At 33.9% G+C, this 23,563-nt stretch overlaps 2 protein-coding genes across 2 annotated transcripts; one reads left to right on the plus strand and one right to left on the minus strand.

Annotated features, from left to right (window-relative positions):
• On the plus strand, nucleotides 1-14,907 carry LOC132549576 (alpha-centractin). Its single transcript, XM_060213518.1, has 11 exons — nucleotides 1-84; nucleotides 1,971-2,035; nucleotides 3,055-3,130; nucleotides 4,172-4,297; nucleotides 4,663-4,787; nucleotides 5,391-5,607; nucleotides 6,383-6,475; nucleotides 7,816-7,990; nucleotides 8,351-8,412; nucleotides 8,840-8,880; nucleotides 9,476-14,907. The coding sequence occupies exons 1-11, from the start codon at nucleotides 34-36 to the stop codon at nucleotides 9,576-9,578; spliced, it is 1,134 nt and encodes a 377-aa protein (XP_060069501.1). The 5' UTR covers nucleotides 1-33; the 3' UTR covers nucleotides 9,579-14,907.
• A 2,774-nt stretch (nucleotides 14,908-17,681) lies between these two features.
• Nucleotides 17,682-22,634, minus strand: LOC132549569 (mannosyl-oligosaccharide glucosidase-like). The gene is made up of 2 exons (XM_060213508.1): nucleotides 22,026-22,634; nucleotides 17,682-20,040 (listed from the first exon to the last, which is right to left on the minus strand). Exons 1-2 carry the CDS (start codon nucleotides 22,590-22,592, stop codon nucleotides 18,145-18,147), a joined length of 2,463 nt encoding a protein of 820 aa, XP_060069491.1. The 5' UTR covers nucleotides 22,593-22,634; the 3' UTR covers nucleotides 17,682-18,144.
• Between the last annotated feature and the right edge of the window lie 929 nt (nucleotides 22,635-23,563).

A 23,563-nucleotide genomic window follows, 5' to 3' on the forward strand; every position in this document is an offset into this window, starting at 1 on the left:
ATGGTTGTATAGATGAATGACGGGGACGAATAAATGGAACCATACTCCGACGTGATAGCGAACCAGCCCGTTGTGATAGACAACGTGAGTGAATGGAGAAATCCTCCAATATTATAAACCTTCCAACTACTCAAATGGATCGAATGCATCTGCTGATGCGGCTGAAAATGGAAGCCATTTTTATGTTGATTGCAGAATGACTCATTTTATATGTGACTATCGTACATTAACATATTTCCCTATGCTTATCTGTAGTTAAGTAATGACTGATATCACAGTAACGAAGGGATGTTTACCAATCTTCCATTCTTTTCTGCTTTCCATGAAAGTAAATTACAGCGATAATACTTGTGCGATCGATCGTTACAGGGAGATAACTCAGAGTACTGTACCCCTCCCTGTCATGCAATTTTTTTCACATTTCAAGAAATTCGGTATTTTCCTTTTATCATTTCGTGTGAGTTAGTAAGAAGTACACTCAACGAAAAATCCTTCTATTTTGAGCTAATTTATTGCTGTAATTATCTCAAATTGCATTGTTATCATGAATGTTTGAACTGTCATTAATTATGGTAGTTTAGACAGCTGCAGAACTGTAACATATTTCTTATAAATACTACACCCACCCCTCCTAAGACTAGTACATGGTAGATGTTACAAATTAGGGCTCTTGATCTGCCAGATTTGAGGCTGAATATTGGCCCCATTCCCAATGCAAAATAGTATCTTTTTTTCCCTAATTTAGACCCCAAGTTTTCCCAATTCTAAGGAAAACACCATTATTTTTCCCAATTCAAAGGGCCCCGGGCCCCAGTCCCAAAATGGGGTGTGAGAGCCCTGTATATTTACTGTTGAGATGTCTGGTGGATTCTTGGAACCACCTTCTGTTCTGCAGGTGATCATATATGATAGCATTCTGCATCTAATTGAATTTTACCCACCACTGCCACACCACTCATCTTAATATTTATGTTATCAACCATTTCATTTTGTAACAGTAGTGTGCCTTCTCAAGCTACAGGAAAATTTCCCATAGAAAAAAGGGACCATATTTATGTACTTGTCACAGTTATAGCTAATCATGTTTTGATTCAACAGGACCCAATTCTTCTTAGAAGATTTGTTAATGTCAAGAATTATGTGCAAAGATAATGCATAATAATATCGTTCCATTTTGATACAACATGTAGCTAAAGGTGTCGGTACAATGGACCTAGAGTATGGCAAAAATAAACATCTTGATTTCCGGACTGTCCCATTTCCATGATAATAATTCTGCTCATGTTTTGTGTACTGGTAATCCCTAGAAATCCTGGTGCCCTGAGGTAAAATCAGGAGTTCCAGACAAGTATGCTTCTTCTTTGCATCTTTTCTGAATGTGATAGTTCTGTATTGTTTTGACAGAAATTGATCAAACTTCTCCTAATCCTGTAACTTATTTTTATTACCTCGCCCCTCCCTCATCCTTGGAGATAAGGTTGGGGGGAGGGGGAGGGGCTGTAAAGGAATTACCTTGTCTGTCTGTTTTTCTATCCATTCTGAAGAAACTTGGTACACAATAGTACAGGAAAGATGTCATTTTCAATAATCAAACAGCATACATAGATGTTCCAACAGATTGTGATTTATAGCGCGATACACATCTTATAATACACATATGCGACACTTATATATACCTGGCACAAGGGTATAAGCCATTCTCTACATAACATATGGTACATGTACATGAAAAGTCAGTGTCAAAATCAAGCAAACATTATCAAAAAAGAAACCAAAATGTCAATTCTGACCTACTGGCCGTAATGCAGACAGGAACTAACTGGAAACACAAATATTTCTCTTTCGGTTTAACCAAATACAAGATATAAATGTACATGGACAAAAAATATTTGAAAATTTCTAGATATTTCTCATAAATCATGTTTTGCCAAAATATGGACATTTAACATTGTGAGTGTTTATTTTTACAGGGGTCTGGGGTAATTAAGGCAGGTTTTGCTGGAGACCAGGTGCCAAAATATCATTTTCCTAATTTGTAAGTATAACACAAGATCTTTTATATTTTATAATAATTTGTTGATTTGGATGTATATATGTACCTTTAGTTAAAATCTGATATTGTAATAGTCAATTTTAGTCACATGATTAAGCGTAAACATTTATTGTCAATTTTAGTCACATGATCTACTATTGTCAGATTTAGTCACATGCTGCAACATTTATTGTCAAGTTCAGTCACATGATTTAACATTGTCAGTTTTAGTCACTTGCTGCAACATTGATTGTAAAGTTTAGTCACATGATCAAACACTGTCAATTTTAGTGGCTTGATCAAACATTTATTGTCAATTTCAGTCTCATAATAAAATTTTAAGGCATCTTGTCCACAACCTGAGGAGTAAATCTTAAAATTAATCACTATTACCAAACCATTGGTTACCTTAGCAACAGGTTCTACTCATCCTCTATACTCAAGAGGTTACAATCACTTTCACTCTGCACCCCTGGTACATGTCAATTCAAAATTGAAGGTTCCATATGCGACACCTTGTGGACAAGTCAAAAAGACTAGTTTGATCATTTGATGTACATCAAACAAACCTTGCGGTTGCATATCTGCATATTGCAATGGCTTTGAAGTTGGGTGTCGCTCCTTTGAAATCTTCAAAAGTTCAAAAGGAGTGTATTAGTCTGTTATTGGTTTTTTTTTTTCTCCTGGAACCAATCAGATGACTTCGCTTGTGTCTTCAGTTTTGCCATGACATGCTACAGGGGTGCAGAGAGCAAAAGTGGTTGTAACCCCTTGAGTATCGAGGTTAGGGTCCACAGGATCCTTTATAATATGTTTGTAATTTTTGTTTTAAAGATAAATGAAGGAAACGTTTATTTTAGAAAAATTTGTGTACTGTATATAAAATGAGATAGATGACCATTTAAGACTGTAGGACTGTTTTTTTTTGTTGTTATAAAATCTACAGCATGGCTTAGTATATATCTGTTGGTACAGAATTTTCTGACAGAGCTTTCATATAAGACAAACCATTTCTGTTTCAGTATTGGTCGGCCTAAACATGTGCGTGTCATGGCCGGAGCTTTGGAAGGGGATGTTTTCCTTGGTCCAGATGCTGAGGTAATTTGATGTTCTGTACACTATATTATAAAGTGTAAGAGAGAAACTTTAACTACAATTTCACTTTAACCCACGGCTCACTTTAAGGTGAGATACAGGGGTTTTTAACTAGTGTATTTTGCTCAAAATTTTTCTAATGAAATTCTCAGAATATTCTAGATCATAAAGAACAATCCTATCTGTTTTCTCTAATACCCTGAGATTCTCCTGTTACATTAATGACCCTAAATTACTCTTGCCTTTTTAATTTTAAGTTGAAGTTAACATGTTTTAAGACAATTTTCACATTGTATAAAAGATATGTTTTTATGCTAGGACAAAAAAAAAAGAAGAAAAATTCTGAAAAAGGAAAAGCTCCACCCATATTAATGTTAAGGTATTGAAGTATTACAAAACCAGGTATATAGTGCCACATGTATGACAAATTCCTACCTCCACATATTTGTGAAAATCATATTTTCAAAGTTGTGTTGGCAGTATTTGATTAAATTGATCACTTTTCAATGTTCTAACATTATGGATGGCTCCTATATTTAGTACAGACAAAAGTAGGTGGAACATAGAATCGGTATCTACTGTTCTAAATGTTCAGTAGATTGCCAGAATCACCAACAAATACTGACACACGTCCTGCTATAGTCCTCTTTAAATTAAAGACAGAAAAAGATGTACATCGTCAGACAAGACCTGGTTATTTTGGGAGTTTTTCAATTGGTATTAGATATGCGATTACAAGAGGGGTGATAGTTGCCAAGTGATTAAGACATCTGACCATCTTTAACTAGCCCTCTGCCTCTGAGTCATGGGTTTGAGGCCTACATGCATGTGGGGCAGTCACCAGGTACTGGCCGAAAGTCAATGGGTTTTCTGCCGGAACTGCGACTTTCCTCCACCAGCCAAACCTGGCATGTCCTTAAATGACCCTGGTTTATAGTTGCTTTACGTCCTATTAACATAGGACATAAAGCAACTATAAACCAAACAAACCAGTCACAAGACAAAGTTGTTAGATGTTAAAATCTACACCTTAAATTATGACAGGAACATCGTGGCTTGTTGACGATACGATATCCCATGGAGCATGGCACCGTGAAAGATTGGAATGATATGGAGAGAATCTGGCAATATATTTATTCTAAGGACCAATTACAAACATTTTCAGAAGAGGTATAAAATCATCTCCATAATATTTGTTGACAGTTTCCTTTTGTCGTTAATTTGTCAATAATTTACTTTGTTTAACTCTTATAAATGTTATAATTTATTTCTAAAAATTCCTTTTAAAGTAATTTGTGATTCTGTTACTAACAGAAGTTTGATATTTGAATTGAATTGTAAATTAAGTTGAGAAACCATTTTAAGTGGGTTGACTGATTACTAAGTTTACAGATACTACCAAGTATCCCTGTTGTGGCCTCTTATTACCTAGTTAAAATTCAATTTTCTTGAGCTGGAAATTCAAACACCAAGTGAAGTTGTGTTCAGTAACTGTGATGTAATTCTGAGAGACTCTCCTAATAATTTTGTTACAGCACCCTGTGCTATTGACAGAAGCGCCATTGAATCCTAGAAGAAATCGAGAAAAGGCTGCAGAAGTTTTTTTTGAAACATTTAATGTGCCAGCCTTGTTTATCTCCATGCAAGCTGTATTAAGTCTGTGAGTATGCTTGTTTGGTCATTAGCACTGGTAACTTTAGGATTTTTTCCTGTGAGTCCAGGACACCATTTCAAACATATTGATGAGTCCCATGACTAAGAGATAAAGTTGATCCGTAAAACTTGAATGAGTCCCACTGGACAATCATGAGTCCAGGACTTAAACATATGAGTCTCAAAAATCACTGTACTACCTCTTTTTAGAGTGTAATGTGGTATATTGTCAAAGAGTCTGCTATTAATACTCTAATTCAATAGCTGGAAATTATATATAATCACTGCTTTAGAATACATATCCTTTCTTTATTGTAGATAAAACCTTTGACCTTATCAAATTATCTAGTTTTAGATATGACCTTTGACAGTGTGAGCAAATTTGACCTTATAAAATTAGTTGTTTTATATATCCGTTATCCTAATTAAACAATATGCCTTTGATGACCTTTGACCTTTTATTAGTTGTGTCAAAGACATTTGACTTTATATTATTTTCAGATATGACCTTTGATCTGAGATTATTCTTGGCAGTTTGACATGAACTGAGATCTTGCATCCTGCTTTGAATTAAGATCTAAACTTGGAATTTGCATCTGTCTTGTTGTAGGTATGCGACAGGTAGGACAACAGGTGTTGTGTTGGATTCTGGTGATGGAGTCACACATTCTGTGCCCATCTATGAGGGTTTTGCAATGCCTCATAGTATTATGAGATCAGATATTGCTGGCCGTGATGTGACACGTTACCTGCGACTTCTTTTGAGGAAGGAGGGATACAACTTCCACACATCTGCCGAGCTAGAAATCGTAAAAACCATTAAAGAGGTAAGATGAGGAACAATATATTACAGAAATCATGATTATCAATGTGATTGTCTTGATGTTGAAAACTTTTTGAGTGATGAGATTGGGAAATCTGTTTACTGTTCACAGCATGTTACCTATATTCCAGAAATTTAATGAATATTATTGTATTAATTTTGTGGGATTGTTTTTCAATACTTGACTGTTTCAACAGTTGTATATCAATAAATATTTCAGTTTTATTAAGAATGAACTTCATATATAAAAACTTTGATGACTTTCAATCTTCAAGTTTGATCTATAAATCACAATGAAGGAGGAATAGATGTTACTTGTGAAATTCAAATACATTTCAGCATTTATTTCATTGTCTTATAAACATCAGTTTGAGATTGATCTACATATAAATACTTGACTGTTTCAGTATTTGTCTGAAAATTGTTACTGTTATTAGATACTTAAATGTTTCAGTATTTGTCTGAAAATTGTTACGATTATATAGATACTTGATTGTTCAGTATTTGTCTGAAAATTGTTACGATTATATAGATACTTGAAGTATTTGTCTGAAAATTGTTACGATTATATAGATACTTGATTGTTCAGTATTTGTCTGAAAATTGTTACGATTATATAGATACTTGATTGTTCAGTATTTGTCTGAAAATTGTTACAATTACATAGATACTTGATTGTTTCAGTATTTGTCTGAAAATTGTTACTATTATTAGATACTTGACTGTTTCAGTATTTGTCTGAAAATTGTTACAATTATAGAGATACTTGATTGTTTCAGCGTGCATGCTACTTGTCTATTAACCCTTTAAAAGAAGAGTCAATGGAAGCAGAGAAGTCCCAGTATACACTACCTGATGGTAGTACAATAGAGGTAGGTCATTTCTTCTCTATTTCTTAAAGTAAAACATACATGTAATTAGAACAATTCCAGCATTTGATTTATCAGTAGCAGATCTGCAATTTGGGAAAGGAAATATTGTGGGGAACATTACATATTTTTCACTCACTCAATATGAAAATCTTAATGAGAAAGAACATTTCCTTGAAGCAACATCATGGTAAAACATTTTTTTTTAACAGATTTTTTTCATAATTGCCTATATATATTATTAAGTGTATCACCTTATGAACAATGATAGTTGGCTTTCATTGAAATATGCACATCAAGAGGTTAATTAATGATAATGAAAAAGGAAATATTTTTTTGTTGATTAACAGTCTGGATATGTTATTTTTGTGTCATATATGAAAACACATGTGCATAATACACTGTCACCTATAAACAAGAATGGCATCCTGCCTGAATTGGTTGTGATAATGTTGGTGATTAATGTCACTTATACAGTACTTCTGACTTAGTTATCAAATAACATTTGCCACACCCATAAAAATATTCAGTATTTACTGTCACTATTGTGTGTTATTTCCGCCTGCCATCATGTGTTCATGTTTTCAAATTTAACTGTCTATTATGTAACCTTATCAGCTCTAAAATTGAGAGGAGTATCCTGAATTAAAGAAGTGGTCAAACTGGACAGTGACTAAATATCAGGATAGCTTAGAAATGTAAATGGATATGTATAAAACCATACAATTAATAACAAAATAAATGTTTTATCGTATTTTCCATTTAAGATAGAATCTGCCACTGTTATTTTATTTATTTATTCTTTTTTTTTTTTGTAGAACAATGGTCAACTTTTGTCTTTTACCATTTGAAGTATAGTGTGGAGTCTTGTGTCTATTTTTCATTCATTGGTTTCTCACAATTATATCATATATCTTTCAAATATGATTTCTAAATTTATCTTGGGGACACTTCTTCTGGAACTGATAAATATTATTATCCTTGTGTATCAATGCATATTAAGGAGATTTATATAATCGTGATTGTTTTATTTGTTTGCCTATGTTTCCTTCTTGAAATAATATGTGAGTCACACCAAATATTATTTGTTAATGTATTGGTAAGTTTGGATTATGTTATGTTGTTTGGTCTGTTGGTTTACACTTCATATCCTAGATATCTTGGTTTGTTTTGAAGATTTATATTAGCGGTAGGTGGATCAAATCTCATCAATACATAATTGGGAATTTCTTTAGTCAAAATGGACAGACAAACAGTGAATCTTTATCAGAATCAAGTTTACTTTTAGTTTTGTGTAGTATCAGAAAGCTGTTTATTTGATAAAGCTTTGATTTTTATCACAGGTAGGACCAGCGAGGTTTAGAGCGCCTGAATTGCTATTTAGACCCGACCTGATTGGTGAAGAATTTGAGGGTATACATGAAGTGCTGGAGTATTCTATACGCAAGTCTGACATGGATCTACGGCGCACTCTTTTCTCTAATATAGTTTTGTCTGGAGGTTCAACACTCTTCAAAGGTATTGTGTAACTATAAAACAGCAAATTTCAAGGTTCAAGAATCACCTCAAGATGACAGATGCTGTCCTTTTGATTGATCGAGATTTTGTTGAACTTAAGTGTAATTAATGGATAAGGCCCAATATGATGTAGGGGATAACTTGAAGTACCACTTTCTATGTGTAGTCAGTATTGACTAATATATTCAATGTTGACTATTTAACAATTTTGTGATATTGTAAGTAAAATTTCATTTTTTTAAAGATTGCCTATATGCAATAAAGATTTGTTATGTGAGAAATTGACATTGGACGTAATTTCAATTTCATTTCTTGTAAAAAAAAACATCTCTTTAATATTTTGGTTTTATTTTCCCCCAGGTTTTGGTGACAGACTGCTTAGTGAGGTTAGGAAACTATCTCCAAAGGATATAAAGATTAGGGTGAGTCATTTCCTAAGCGAAAATTTCTATCTGATTTTTACCTTTGAGTCATTTTTTTTAAATGCCAATAATGTTGTATAAGTATCATACAATTAACTTACTCATCCAGTCTTTAATTTGCATACCATCACCCAATGCAGAGCATTCTAACTCGCTTTGCCAAAGATGCCTGTGTGATTTTTGGGTGGATTACACATAGTGCGAATCCAGGTTATAGTATCGTGAATGTTTTTTCTTGATACTCAACAAATGAAACACCCCTAACTGTCTTATAAATACCATTTAACATTGCACTCATCCCGCAACCCGGCCAATTGTGGCTTTTGCCCCATTTTATGCAGTAATGGGATTCTGTCATTACTCCATCCCTTGATTCTCTCACCTTCTTAAGCTTTACCTGAAAGTAACCTATATTGTTTATTTCTAGATTTCTGCACCGCAAGAAAGATTATATTCTACCTGGATAGGGTAAGTTTTCACAGATGCAAACAGATGAATGCTTTATTGGACAAAAATTATAATGAAAAGCTCTCTACATTTTCAGATCTGCAGATTTTATGACTGCAACAAACTCATTTGAATGAAATTTAACATTTGTGAAATATAGCTACGAGGAATGAACAAAATTTGAAAAGTGTTTTCTAATATTTGCCATCTTTAAACGATTAAATCTGAATTAAAAAAGGGTATTCCAGCTCCATTTGAATATTGAAATGATTCTTATGATTGTGAGAAAGGAGAAGTTTCAATTGGATACCGATCCAGTTGCATTTATAGTCACATGAGTGCCATTTCTTTTAAAAGTTTACATGAAGATGGATGTCCCTGAGTAAAAATATGACTATAAATGTACATTATTTGGCACAAACAAAATTAGAAATTAGGATATTGATAAATTGGTGCATTGACCATCATTATTATATAAGATGCATAAGGAAATTGAAATTAGCACAGTCATATTGTAACACAATATTTTAAGTGCAAAATATGTTACTGCCAAAATGTAAATGTTGAAAATACTTGTTTTTGTTAGGAAGTGTCTTAATTCCTTTTTGTATTGCAGTGGGTCCATCTTAGCTTCACTTGACACGTTTAAGAAGATGTGGGTGTCTAAACGTGAGTACAATGAAGAAGGAGTGAAGGCCATTCACAGAAAGACATTTTAGCCCAACATCAATGTTAGTATGCGGCTTGTAACAAACTATCATCATGTACATACCTGGTGTATTTATCTACAGAACTGGATCACAGCCATCGGAAATCAGTGTGTGTAACTTACTTCTGAAATGACACCATTCTGTTATAAAAGGATACAGGTCAAGAAGATCACATTTGAAAGGAAAAATAATTTGACTTAAATTTATTTATTTATTAATTTTTTTTTGCCAAAGAGATATATACTGAGAAAGTGGCCAATATCTAAGATGTGAAAGTCATTTATTTTAATTTTGAACTTTATGGTTTCACATATTTGTAGTCCCTATTTGGTTATTTTTTGTGATGAATTTAAAGATTTTTTTTAAAAAGTTGAAATTTATCCCTGATTCTTTTCTGAAAAATTTATGTTTTGCAGTTTACAGCTTTTGCTAAATGTATAAACACCCAGCATTATCTCTTCACAATTTGTTCTTCTTGGTTTGAATGGTGGGGTCAATTGTATGAGGGTTCGCGGAGAACTGTGATACAATAATTTCGAGACTGTTCTGTCTGGGGTCATTCAATGAAGGCTGTTTCCTTCCAAAGGACTGTGCTATTACGGCTGTTCTGTCCTAGTGTTCTGTGGGACTATGACCATGTCTACAGAAATCTCAAGTATTTGCTTAGGTGGTGTTCTGATACTGCAGTAAGATTTGAATTACAGAGCGTTATTTTAGTCAAGGGTATAAAAAGTGTTCTATAAGTTCATTAGTGCGGATGATAAAATTATTTTTGCTTTTTTGTGTACAACGTCAAATGCATGCATGAGTCGCTCTACCTAACTCAAGTTTAGGGTCAAGAATGCTAGGATAAGAGGTAATCAATTAAACAATTCAGCCAATGAAGAAGTGGTTTTTGAGGAGATGAATTCACTATTAACATAATGATAACATAAGATAAAAATTTCGTGAACAAAATTGTGAGATTGATTATCAAATTAAAGTTTTCCTGTACAAATTTATACATATATACAAACATATGTATATACATAAGCATATACCTTTTCATTAAAATTGAGTGTATACTCAAAATATTGTCGGTATAGTTCTACATTTAATGAGTGCCAGGGAGATTTGAAACAGGAATAACTGACAAGGTCATATGTTGTGGTCAAGGTCATACTTAAAGGTCATTGTCAAGAGCACCAGTAACTGTGTTCTATCATAGTCGTCCACAAAAAAATACTCCTCTTGTTTCCCATTTTGTTGATGTGGAAATGTTATACATGTATGTGAAATTGTGATGTTAGTGCTAATAGTTGCATTGTATGTAATGTACTGCTACATCATATAAACTACTTTTTTACCTCTCAACCCTTGTAAAAGGATTTAGTTTGATCCATGTTAAAAGAAAAGGCTATACCAACTTTGAATTTAGGGGTCGGTGCCTTTTGTGTACACCAAACCATGTTTTGTGAGATTTTGCAAAAGCAACTGTGGATGAATTTTATGATTTAATATTGTCACTAATGAATTTTTGTTTACAATAAATTTGTTTATTTTAATTTTGTGTTCTCAAAGACCTACTGTTCATGCAAACAAAATCTTTCAGGAACATTAAATATCCAACTAGATAGAAAATTTTGTCGTGCTTGACTTGTTCACAATATCCAATATCCAGGGCAGATAGATAAGTTTAAAAAATGGGACATCGGAGTTGTTCTTGTGACTTTTGTCAAATTTTTTTCTTTGAAATAAGATAAAGATGATATAAATACTGTGAAGGGTCGTACTTTGTAATAATGATAGTTAATGGTGGATGATACCGGAATCACACAACTTTGAAGAAACCAAGAAATTTTTTGTGTTTCTCTACTTAATTACTAATTATATTAAAATCTTTATACATTTTATAGCATTTGTACATCAGACATCATAGAAAGGTTGTTTCTTTTTTTTTTTTTGTCAAATAGGTAATGTTTTCACATAGTATTTTAACTATTCTTGCCTTAGGTAATTACAATCTTTACAAAAACACCAACAGATAACCTATAAAAATCAAGCAAGTAAGGACATTCAAATGTATCTCTCAAAGCTAGTCAATGTTATTTTGTAGTATTTTCGTGAATAAACTATGGATGAGGTGTTATTTTCATTTTTGCTTGAGTCGGATATAGCTGTCTAATAATATCGTGTAAGTTCATAACAACTCCTGGGTTACACTATAAATGTCTGAACATGATGGTACATGTGTGTTATTTGCATAATTTGTTGATGTAAAAGATCAAGAGTAAAACCCCAATTTTGGGTAAATTTAAAATAAAATAAAAGATATGTTTAATTTATAAATTTCAAATTTCTTCCCTTCCTGTTCTTGGACCATTTTTAATTTGTTTAATACTGGAAAAAAAGGAAGAAAAATTGTTTTAGAATTTTACTATTAAATTGAAGTCCTCTGTAATCTTCCCTTTCCTTTATCAGATCAATGATGTTACTTCTCGCTTAACCATCAGGACCCAACACAGTGTACTATTCATTTGTCCACTGTTAATGATTCGCAGTGTAGAATTGATTTGAAACAGAAAAAGTAGGCAAGCCAAAAGATTACCCATGTTGACTGATATATATTAACCATAGACACATCCAAAAAATTACCAGATTATGCCTGAAATGGTAAGGGCGGGTAAACTAGTTTGTACGCTTGAATGAATAGACCATTTGTAATATCCTATCCATGGGAGGTAATCTGGAAATGTCCGATCTGTTGGAGGTAATCTGGAATATCCCATCTATAGGAGGTAATCTGGAAATGTCCGATCTGTTGGAGGTAATCTGGAAATGTCCCATTTGTTGGAGGTAATCTGGAATATCCCATCTATAGGAGGTAATCTAGAAATGTCCGATCTGTTGGAGGTAATCTGGAATATCCCATCTATAGGAGGTAATCTGGAAATGTCCGATCTGTTGGAGGTAATCTAGAAATGTCCCATTTGTTGGAGGTAATCTGGAATATCCCATCTATAGGAGGTAATCTGGAAATGTCCGATCTGTTGGAGGTACTCTCGAAATGTCCCATCTGTGGGAGGTAATCTGGTAGTGTCCCATGTATGGGAGGTAATCTGGAAATGTCCCATATATGGGCAGTAATCCCATAATGACCCATCCATAGAAAGTAATCTGGTAATAATGTAGTACATATATGTGTGCATGCTTTTAAGTAATTTTTTTTTCTATTTTTAGATTTACATTAGTGAGGTGTGTGTATGAGAAGTGAATTAGCTGTACCTGCTTGCCCTAGTATAAAGTTCATCTCATCAGGCACAAATAACTGGTTTAATAGTCTGCTGGATCCATTGTATTTTCATTTTAGTTGTAGACTATTCATTTTGACAAAGCTGGGTACTTATGAACACATCTGGCCATCAGATATTCTACTTATGGAGAACACTTTCTCTCGGTTTTGAAATGGAGAGAAAAGTCTATTTCCACCTCCCCCCTCCTTCCTCCCTTTGTTTCGTTGATATGGGCTAAGAAACTGGTGTACTGAAGTAAAGGTTTCTCTTCAGACTTAAGGGAAAACATTTTCAGACTCATTGTGCCAAGTGATGAACAGAAAATCTGTCATATCATGGACAGAAAGTTTGCTGTTAGAAGGAAAGTCCACAGTGCAAGGGAGTCGGTTTGACTGACAGGAGGTCATCTGAGGAAAAGAAATCTTTATCCTCTGACTGGCTTGCCGAATCTGTGGTGACTTGAATAATGAGGCTGAACAAAACATGTGTGACTGCCTGATGTAATAAATACCATGCAATCATGGTAAAGTTCTGATGTAGGAACGTATAATTTCACACTCTTTTGACCAATAATTGTGTAACCACTGTTTGTGTTAAAATTGATGAGTGCAATATAAAATTTCTCATGGCTAACCATTCTTGTTTAGTGCATATGTTTTTGGTGCGATTTCCCCAATATGTTTGCTTATTGGGATTCTTGAGCCAGTACAAGTTCATAGATGTTGTTTGTGATTCTCACTGCTTTAACATCTTTTAAGCAAGTATTAAAAGATACACTGTCAAACATATCAACACCTAACATTTTTTAAAAGTCTTTCTAAGTAAGAAGTCCTAACAATTTTATTAAAGTTTGCAAAAATATACATGAAAGACTAATTGCTTCTTACTATCTCCATTTGGGAGAATTCCTGTATAGCTCAATCAGTAGAGGTTAATAAAAAAAAGTGCTAATAAAAGAGAGGTTCTAGGTGTAATCCCTTTTGGAGATAATGCTCTGTATTAAACAACATTTAAAGAAAATTCTAGACTGATGCTTTCAAACGTGTGTATTGTACAGTATTTATTGATACACCTACTTTATCTAACTGCAAGTCCACAAAGTTGGTCCAAGCGAGGTTATATTGAAGAGTCTGCAAGATTGGAACCAAGATTATTTCTAGCATTGAAGCCCAATGTGCAGTGGATGTTGTTGCTGTGCATAATTAATTGCATATAGCATACTACTACACTCTGGTTGGTCAACAGATCACACAATAGCTACATAGGACCAAATTTTGATGAAATTTGATCCGTTATTGAACTGAAATGGTGAAGTTAAAATGTAAACAAAATCTGCTGGTAGTTAAAGAGAACTCCGAAAGATTTTGTGTAATATTTATGATCATAGCAAATGGAGACGAAGATGAAATATTTATTTTGAAGGTAAAGCGAAACAAACCTGACACATTGACCAATTTCTTAGAGGTACTGAAAAATCTATGACAGAAATATTTATCAAGCTTATTTAGAAACGTGTTTCATCAGGATCTTCAAAATAATTCAGCCCCACAGAATAATGTAATACTACAATTTTTTTTCCTCTTAAATTCTTAATTTCAGAAAATTCTAAGTATGTTCCTTTAAATAATAAAATGCAGTGGATGTTACATGGCACAAACAGGAGTATAATTTATATATTACATTTGCTGGAAAGTGGTGCCTTGTAAAATCTGCGATGGAATTTTTATGAAAGTTTGAGAATGGAGTCTAGTGTATAGATGTACAGCATTACTTAGTTTCCTTTACAGCTTATCTCTGCCCTGTTCCATTGTCTTGAAATATTCCCGTCTTGAACAAATATGCTTACTATTAGCTTCTGGTTATACTATTGAAGACGAGAGATCTAGATTGGTGTTAAAAAATGGTACAAGTGGTGATGGGAAAATTGTATTTTACTCACCCAACCCATTCCAGTGATAACATATTAACTGTAAGGAGGCTTCTTAAGATATATTGTGTAAATGAAAGTTACACTGATGAATATGTTATCGTGGAAACAAAAAAGGAAATAAAATATTTCAATTCGATTGAGACTTTGTCTTAGTGTTTGAACTTTTAATTATAGAGAAATGATTTATTTAACAAGGGACAAAAGCAGCAAGGAATATACGAGTCCATTAATCATGATTCAAGATCAATTTAATGGCAAGTTTTATTATTAAATAATAATATTATTATAAAAATGCAAACATGATTCCTAAAGAAGATATAAGTGTTTAATTATAGTTCACAAAGATAGACGAAATTTGGTTACAATTTAGTGAAGTTTTTTAGATAAGAAATCCGATGTTGTCGAAGTGAACAACAGTTTAATCAAATTATACTGAAACCCTGGTCGCAATATATTGCTTGGTTAAAGAGAACTCTTAACTCGATCAGTTGAGCATCAGACAAGAAGCAAGGGATCCCTGTTTGAATCCTAACAGAGGTATCAATATACCTTTGACTGCTTTTACATCCATTACCAGAAGTTTGGAATGTTTCTATTTATTAAGAGAAAGAGCATTTTTGGTGTATATTATCGGTATTGATAAATTGCCTCTTTTAATAAAACTTGAATTTTCTAGTGCAAGAGGTTGAGCTATTTGGTTGGTTTTGTGATGAACCTACTTTGGTTAATGACAAAGATGAGGGAGGACCACAGTTTCTTGTTGGTTATGTCAGAATGTTGTATCAATCAATATTAGTAAAGTCAATTAAAGATCATTAAAAATACTTCAGTTTAATATTGTTTTTAATTGTGTTAAAAATATGAAACATTTACTACATTTGCTTAACATATTAAAAACAATTATCAGTGTTCAAATATATAACAAAATAGGTTTACAAAAATATATTTTTTGTAGATACGACATTGCAACTTTGGCGTTATTTTAAAACAAGTCCTCCACAAGACTAAAAATGCTGTTGTAAACCTGAGACTATGATCCCTTATCACAGAATACTAACAGCCTCCTATATCCTGCACAGCCTGTGAAAAATTAAATATCTCTTAGTGCTCTCAAAAACAGTTCCAAGAAGGAAAAAAGAGAATGTATTCTACCAAGTTGGAAACCCTTGGAAAGTTCAGACTTGTCATGATTTTGCAAGACGTCTCTGTATTTTACAAGTGTGTGCTATGTAAACCACAAAATTTAAAGAATTTGTAACATTTTATTAAAATTTTTGACTTTTTGTGGATGTTCCCATTGCCTCTTAAGGGATTTCTTCAGAAAATTACCTCATCGAATACCAAATATATCTACCAATTTTTTTTTTTAAAGAAATCACCCTGATTTTCACTTATAGTTGTTACCATTTAATTCTTTAAAATGACTAAACTTTGCATTTGAATAGAATAGCTCTAATTAATATTGTACCTCTAAAACTTGTCTCATAGGATACAACATATATATTCTGAAGAATATGTAACTTCTATTAATTTTATATAAACCAAATAAATGCACAATGTATTTACTAATACACAAAAGGATTATTCTTAATAAAAAATATTGCAGTGGAAGTGCCATATTAAAATTAATTGAGATGTGACAGTTTTTAGCAGATCAAGACAAAAGAATTTGAAATCAATATTTGATTTTCAGTCATAGTACTGGCAAAGTTTGGTATATGAGCAGAAAAAGCATTAAAACGACTGAGAATATATTGTTTTGTAGATTCTACAAGTTACACTTGTCTGGTCAGCTTTCCTAGTGAGATGATGGGCAGAGGCAGGGACTTATATAAAAGGCCATATGCTTTTTATTCGATTGAACAAAAAGTTGACAGGTTTGATAACAAATCCTATATGGAACACAAATAAGGTAACTGACTTTGACGGATTTCTGAAGAAATGAACAAAACTCATTAAATGGTAGATAACTTTGGGTACATTTGCTAGATTATGGCCTTGTAAAGACCAAGAGTCATTTTGAGACAGAGTCACTTTGAAATAGCTGGTGACTTTCTCACTGAACGTCATACCAGAGGCCCACTGCATTCTATCCAGAGCAATTAGAGTAAAATGTTTAGCCAAATGATACATCCATGACAGCCAGGGAGGTCAATGATCTTAATTTGCTGAGAAACACAAAATTGCCCAAGGTATGGATCAAGCTATACACTTCAGATCTTCAACTAAGGTTGCAAAGTTTGATGTTTTACGGGCTTAACAATCGTGGCTCCCACATGTAAGTGGTAAGACACTTGGCAAAGGCTTTGAAAGTAGCACACAGAGGGACCTTAAGTGGAAGGAATCCAGAATACCATCAGGGAAAACACACAAAACAAGGGAGACAACTCCATTTCCAATTAATTAATGTTGAAATTGCAAAGACGATTAATTGCATTCAGTTGAAGAATCACTGTTTGGTTTATTGATACTTTATGCCATATGAACAGCCAGGGTCATTTAAGGATGTCAGGTTTTGGAAGTGAAGGAAAGATGAAAAAAACCCAAAACAACGACATGCAGGCAATACCTGGCAAGTGCCCACAGTAAGTCTCAAACCCACAACCCAGAGTTGGAGGCTACTGATAATGACATCTGATGCCTTGACCACTCGGCCCCTCAAAGATCTCAGAAATGCAGAGATTATTTGTCATTCTTATGTTCATTTAAAGGTAATTTACAGCAAGCAGTCTTAAACGGATCTTATTAGTGGTATTAATTACTATGTAAGTAAAATATACAAATATTGGTACAGTAGCAGATTTTAAGCTTCTAATTCACAATAATTTCAATAATTTTCAATGCAAGAAATAGAACATTCAAGCTATTATGTAATCAATGTAAGAAACTGATTAAAATCAATAGTCAGTTTATTATGCATTATTCAATTACTGATCATGAAACCAGAACTTATTCCACCGACTGCTTTAGTCCACTTGTAAAGAGAAATGAATGGAACATGAATGAGGAAGGTCATGGGTTTTGTCTCCAAGCTGTGGAGTACCAGTCTTTAAAACAGTACTTCATCCCTTCCTGCTGTTTGATATGGTTCATGGTTAATATAATGTCACTGGTAGGGGTGTCATGGTGTTGTGTTCAGATTAAGACATTTCAGTGTAATACCACTATAAAAAAATCTGGCAGTGGTCCCAACAAACAAGAAATCAACAAAAATGATTCATGATTTAAAATAAGTGTCATATTACAATCAGTTTAATATAATCACATGCAAAACATTGGTGATCTGGTTATGTGTGAAGCAAAAATGAGAGTGATCAGTATTGAAAGTGAGTAGTCAGTTTTTGTCCTGAGTGGTCAGTTTTAGCATGATTGGTCAGTATTCTTCAGCCATGATTAAGACTACAAGAGCTGACCATCCTGTGAATGGATGACTCCCCTTTCCAGAGCCAAATTTATCACTATATTGTTCCCATATATAGCCTGTCCTCCTGTATTCCTTAAAAATGTTCTGTACGACATTTTGACGTAAACTTTTATAAGTAGACTTTGCCAGGTCTTGGTATTTTCCAGGAGTAACAGAATAGTGGTTAAGAGCACCTAATGCTAAATAGTTCATGTTTATCCAAATCGCACCTCTCCAATATGGCGGGTCATGTTCTGTGTTGTATCTGTTATATAAAAAGGCACTTTTAGACAATGATCGCAGTCCGTAATCAGTCCAGAGATATTCTGGTTTTTGTAATTTTGCCATTGTCTGAAATAACTTAACAGAATCGGCATCTATTATTCTAAGTAGGAAAGGAAACAGACTAACATAACCAAAAGTGTCAACAAATTTATACTCTGGTTCCTTCGACACAGCTCTGATCTTGTCAAGCTGTGGTTGTGGTTGTCCTGGCTGCAGATTCTTCGGAGGTTTGGGACGTTGTAATTGGACTCTATCTGTGTGAAGACCATAGTCTGAGTATTGCTGCTTTTGGGTGGACCAGTGTAGTTCATTCAGCAATTTATTGTCAGTTAACAGTTGATGTGTAGCTTTGTACTCTGCTGGATCTTCCCCAAGTGCTTCAGCAATATCCACCATTAGTCCTGAAGCAAATGCCATCCAGCATCGAAGGTCAACATGACGTTCATCGTCCGTGGGATGTGAGGCCCTAGGGTAATCGTCCAAGCCAGAAGTAAGAGTTTTGGGGTTCAGTTCCTTGTTTGTTTTTGGATCCCGTCCCTTCCATCGGTAGGTGAGTGGTAGTTTGCCTGTCTGTGTTGAATTGTACCAATTATACCACACTTTCAGACGTGGGAAAACAAACTTCATAAATTGTTTATCCTTAGGATCACTTGAAGATGATATCTGATTGATTATTCTTTGAAGTGGCAAAAATAAAGTTGGTGGGTTTGCATTTTCGTTTCTCTGAACAACAAATTCCTTCGGTACTCTTGCTTGTGCTTCAACTCCAAGAATTTGCTCTCTTGGAATCCATCCCTCTGTGTTCATTAAATCTAGCCAATGAGAAATGATGTCCTTTGAAATTTCTATATCCCATCTGCTAATGAGGAGATTATGAAATCCTTCGTCCCAAAGGAAACCACGAGGGAAAAACGACCGTGAAGGTACCCCACTATACAACGCTGCAGGCCAGTATTCAACAGGATCTTCATTATAGCGAGACTGGACGATGGATGATCCATAAAAATAGCCAACACTACCAAGCATATTGCTGAGAGCAGCTTTAGCAAAATTACTTTCATCCTGACCATATCCCTTACCCTCCAGATGAAAAGTGGCAGAAAATTTTTCATCAAATGCTTGTGAATACTTTGCCAATTCTTTTAAAAATATTTCATCAGACAAAGTATCAGGTCTGTCTTGTACACTTCCAGATTCAAAGATAATTTCCATTTCAAATGGCAGTTGAACTGTGATCTGTTGGACCATAAAGTTAGGACCTCCAGGACTGTCACGTGGTACAAGGCGACCACCAAGTACAAAGTAAGGCTGAGTGCGTTGTTTGTCCCAAGCATCCACCTTCATTGCGTTGGTGACTACATTTTTCAGCTGATCCAGTCGTGATGTATATGTTATTAGATGATTATATTTAGTCTGTGTCTTTGTTTTTGTTTTAGGAAAATGTAAAGTGAAATCACCAAGTTCCTCGGAATAACCTCTGATGGCACTTAGTCTGTTTCTTGTCATCTCAGGTTCTAAGTGACCTTGACCATCCAGGGCAACATAGTACATCAGTGATAGTACAACAGGTTTCTTCTGATCCTGTAAACAACAACAAATACAGATCATTGCCATATAAATACTGTAATGTGCCTATGTCTGGTAATAAGCCCATCCACATTTAATGCACTTTTCGTATTGACTCAACAAATGCTATATAATCATTCTGTAATAAGTAAACCTCCCCACTTAAACTTTACTGTTGGCCCCCAAAGTTTACTAAAGACTAAATTTAAAGACATTAACTTACATTTCTTAACTTTGTGTAAGTATGGACATCATTAAATAAACTTCTTTATCTATGACTGGACTTGGACAACCAGGTTCAAAGACTGTCTCAATAAACAGGAAATTACACGTTTACATATTTTGTAAAGCTCTATCTACATCAGTTTACCTCAGCAGATATGGCGTTATAATTTTACTTGCAATAATTAAGGCCATGCCTGGCTTTAAGTCTACCTACATTTATAGTCTGTCAAATAGCTGAGGAAAAGTCATTAGACAGAGATAGAGAAAGTGAGAGAGTAGTGGTAAATAAAAAAAAAAAAAAAACAATGTGAAAAAACAAAAAAACTGAAAATATACTTTAAGACATGAACGTCACTCCTGTGCAAAACAGAATCTGATGTTTGGAACTTGATGTTATCATACTATGGCATTTTTTTATGACTTACATAAATTAAATCTGCTGAGGTTTTCAAGACATAATAGTTATTCAAAACAGAATGTGACAGAACAGAGAGAGATCTAGGTAACATCCCATGCCCTACACTCTGCACCCTGTTACATAAAAATACTAATCAATGATTAAAATAATTTTTTTCCGTCGCCACATAATGAACTTTGGACCAGATTTTAAGTATTGGCCCCTGGATATTGTAGGATATACTCAGTTTCTTCTTCAAAAATAGTATCTTCATAATGTCTATAAATTTCAATCATAAATTCATGCTAATCTGCTGAAAATTCTGACTGGCAATAATACTCATGTTTCATGATATATTGATATGAAGTTAACTTTTTAAATGTTTCTGTGCTTCAGTTAGATAAGAGAATTTTATCAACGTATTTAAGGTTTATGACAGATAAAGAGAACTTTATCAATGTATGCATAGTTTGATGTATTGATAGATAATGAAGTTTGTCAAAATGAACATACATTAAGGCCATAGATCATGATAAAGAATTTGAATGGCCTGTATTCTTAAAGATAATGTCAGAATCACCAACTTCTTTCTGAAAACCTGTCTCTTACATTTAATCTTAAAACAGTTTATCTAATAAGCTGCCCCATCCCATCACAACTTAAAACCAGAAAGGAAATACAATTGCTACATAAGATTCTGACAAACACAGACAAAAAAAAGACATGTAAGATACTATTTCCTTGCACTCTTCCTAATTGGAGCATTTTCCTTCATACAGCTTCATCAATCGACAAATAGAAAGCATTTGAATCTTGTAACATTACCAGTATGTTACATTTAAAACAAAACTTTTAATCATCTCATAATCTGACGCTTATTTACATCGTTTGACTACATACAGTTGGGACTGGTGATCCTTTATGTCATTTTATTTCTAATAATCTTTGATATCAGGTATTTTGAACTTTCATCTGTATAAATTCACTACAACAATGTCAGGATATTTTACTTAGTGATCCTGTTCTCAAGAAATGGTTGCATTTGACAACTTCTAAACAAGTGGGTTTAGGTATGCAGAATCATCCAACATGCAGGTTCACTAATTTTACCATCAACATTGTACCAAAATCATAAAAAAAGAAATAAAACTTAAATTCTTTATTCTGTTCTTAGCATTTAAACCTTTTTAAGATTGTCATATTTCAAACGACATAACACTCTTTTGAATATCATCCTAACAATATGTCATATCATGATCTTCTCCCAATATCCAAAAAATGCTGATTACATTTTAATTTGATTAAGAATCTTAATAAATTACACGATAGAAAATCATCTCCCACTTCGCAGTTGTGTAACTGACCGCATGTAACATACCAAATTTGTCGCTACAACTCTCGCAGACCAGTCTCCTCCGTGCAATCCACCTGCTCTTTTAACGAATTCCGTTCTTAGAACAAAACCATTTTCTTCAATTTCTTGAATACCAAAATTCCTGCCGTCGTGTTTCAGCCATCCATATTTCCTCAACTGGTCATCCTGATCACACCAATGTCGAATTGGAGGTGGCATCTTCTCTGTCAACTGCTGTAGCCACATAAGTCCAAACACCGGTGAGCGAGGAGTTCTGGTTTTCATTCCAAAGTACAGATTTGACCGATAGGTTCCCCAGAATCTATCCGGGTCGACTAGAGCGCTTGAGCTGTTGGCTGCGTTGATTTTAGACACTGCTAAGGGCGTGTTAACGATGCCTTTGCAATACTGCAAATAAGCAAAATATCCTACACCGCAAGCCACAACAATAACCAGAACAAGTCCAAAAATCATTCCCGCTCCACCAGGTGCATTGGCTTTCTTTTTGCGATCGCCATCACCATGTTCTGCATCTTTCCCTTTTGGTTTGATGCCACTTCGTCTTCTGATGTCGCTGTTGCCTGCCATCATAAACTTTTTATGTAACAGCACTGCAACTCGCTACATCAATGTGGAGGTCTTCTGATAATTCGTTCGCCGACGTGGTCCGCATCTGCTCAATGTCACTTTTAAACACAAACTGTTATAGCTCTGTGCGTACAAGTAAAACGCACAAATGACCAAGACGGCAAGCGTGTGTAACTTAATACGGCGAACACATTTTTATGTTCAATTTCTCCGGTTTACTTTAGAGTCACAATTAAATTTTTTTGTTCAAAAAGTGTCCTGAAAATATGGAAACTACATTTATATTAACTATCATGTACAAATATTTAAAAGAATAGAATTAGAATTTCTTTTAATTTTCAAACATTATAAATTCAATATTCAACTTTTGACGTGTTTTTTAACAGGAGTTATCTCCCGTCGTCCGATAGTTTAAGTGTACCTAGTTAACTTAGTGCATTACCCCACAAAGTTGTTACATCGAGTTCGCATTTTAAATTCGATGTCAAACGGAATGAAAAACTAGACAAATTATCTCATTAAAAGTGTTGAAACATTACAGGATATTGAAATACTCTAAGAAATAACGAGCATGATATGAGGTTCTCTATGCTCTAAGATCACATATAAAGTCTTCAATACGTTTTAAAAACATGTAGTAGGATGAACTTAAGTCATACACAGGAAAAAAGTAAAAGAAGTAGTGTTCAGAAATGTTGTAGAAAAGTTCGTGACAGCAAGAACTGTGTTATCTGGGAAGAAATTGCGCGTGTTGATTAGTCACTTGAATCAATACTGAAATTCTTGTTCATTTGAATATCTTGCTAAAGAATATTTTTAAGCAGGATTTCAACCTTTCTAACAAAATGGAACCGGTGAAAAGGGATATTCCGGATAAGTTACAAATTTCTGGATGTTTTGTACCCTCCCTTATAACTTTATAAAATATTGAAAGATAATTTTCACCAAAATCTGCGTTGGGAAAATATAAAATC

This window comes from Ylistrum balloti, unplaced genomic scaffold (genome assembly GCF_031769215.1).
Source record: "Ylistrum balloti isolate Yb309-2 unplaced genomic scaffold, AGI_CSIRO_Ybal_v1 Utg370066, whole genome shotgun sequence".
NCBI lineage: Eukaryota > Metazoa > Mollusca > Bivalvia > Pectinida > Pectinidae > Ylistrum > Ylistrum balloti.

Bases quoted from the DNA above. Each gene is read 5' to 3' on its own strand.
- LOC132549576 (XM_060213518.1), top strand. From the start codon at position 34: ATGGAACCATACTCCGACGTGATAGCGAACCAGCCCGTTGTGATAGAC. The intron at 3,131-4,171 runs GTAATTTGATGT...AAATTATGACAG, and splicing joins TCCTTGGTCCAGATGCTGAG to GAACATCGTGGCTTGTTGAC. The intron at 4,298-4,662 runs GTATAAAATCAT...ATTTTGTTACAG, and splicing joins TACAAACATTTTCAGAAGAG to CACCCTGTGCTATTGACAGA.
- LOC132549569 (XM_060213508.1), bottom strand. From the start codon at position 22,592: ATGATGGCAGGCAACAGCGACATCAGAAGACGAAGTGGCATCAAACCA. The intron at 20,041-22,025 runs GTATGTTACATG...TGTTGTTTACAG, and splicing joins GAGTTGTAGCGACAAATTTG to GATCAGAAGAAACCTGTTGT.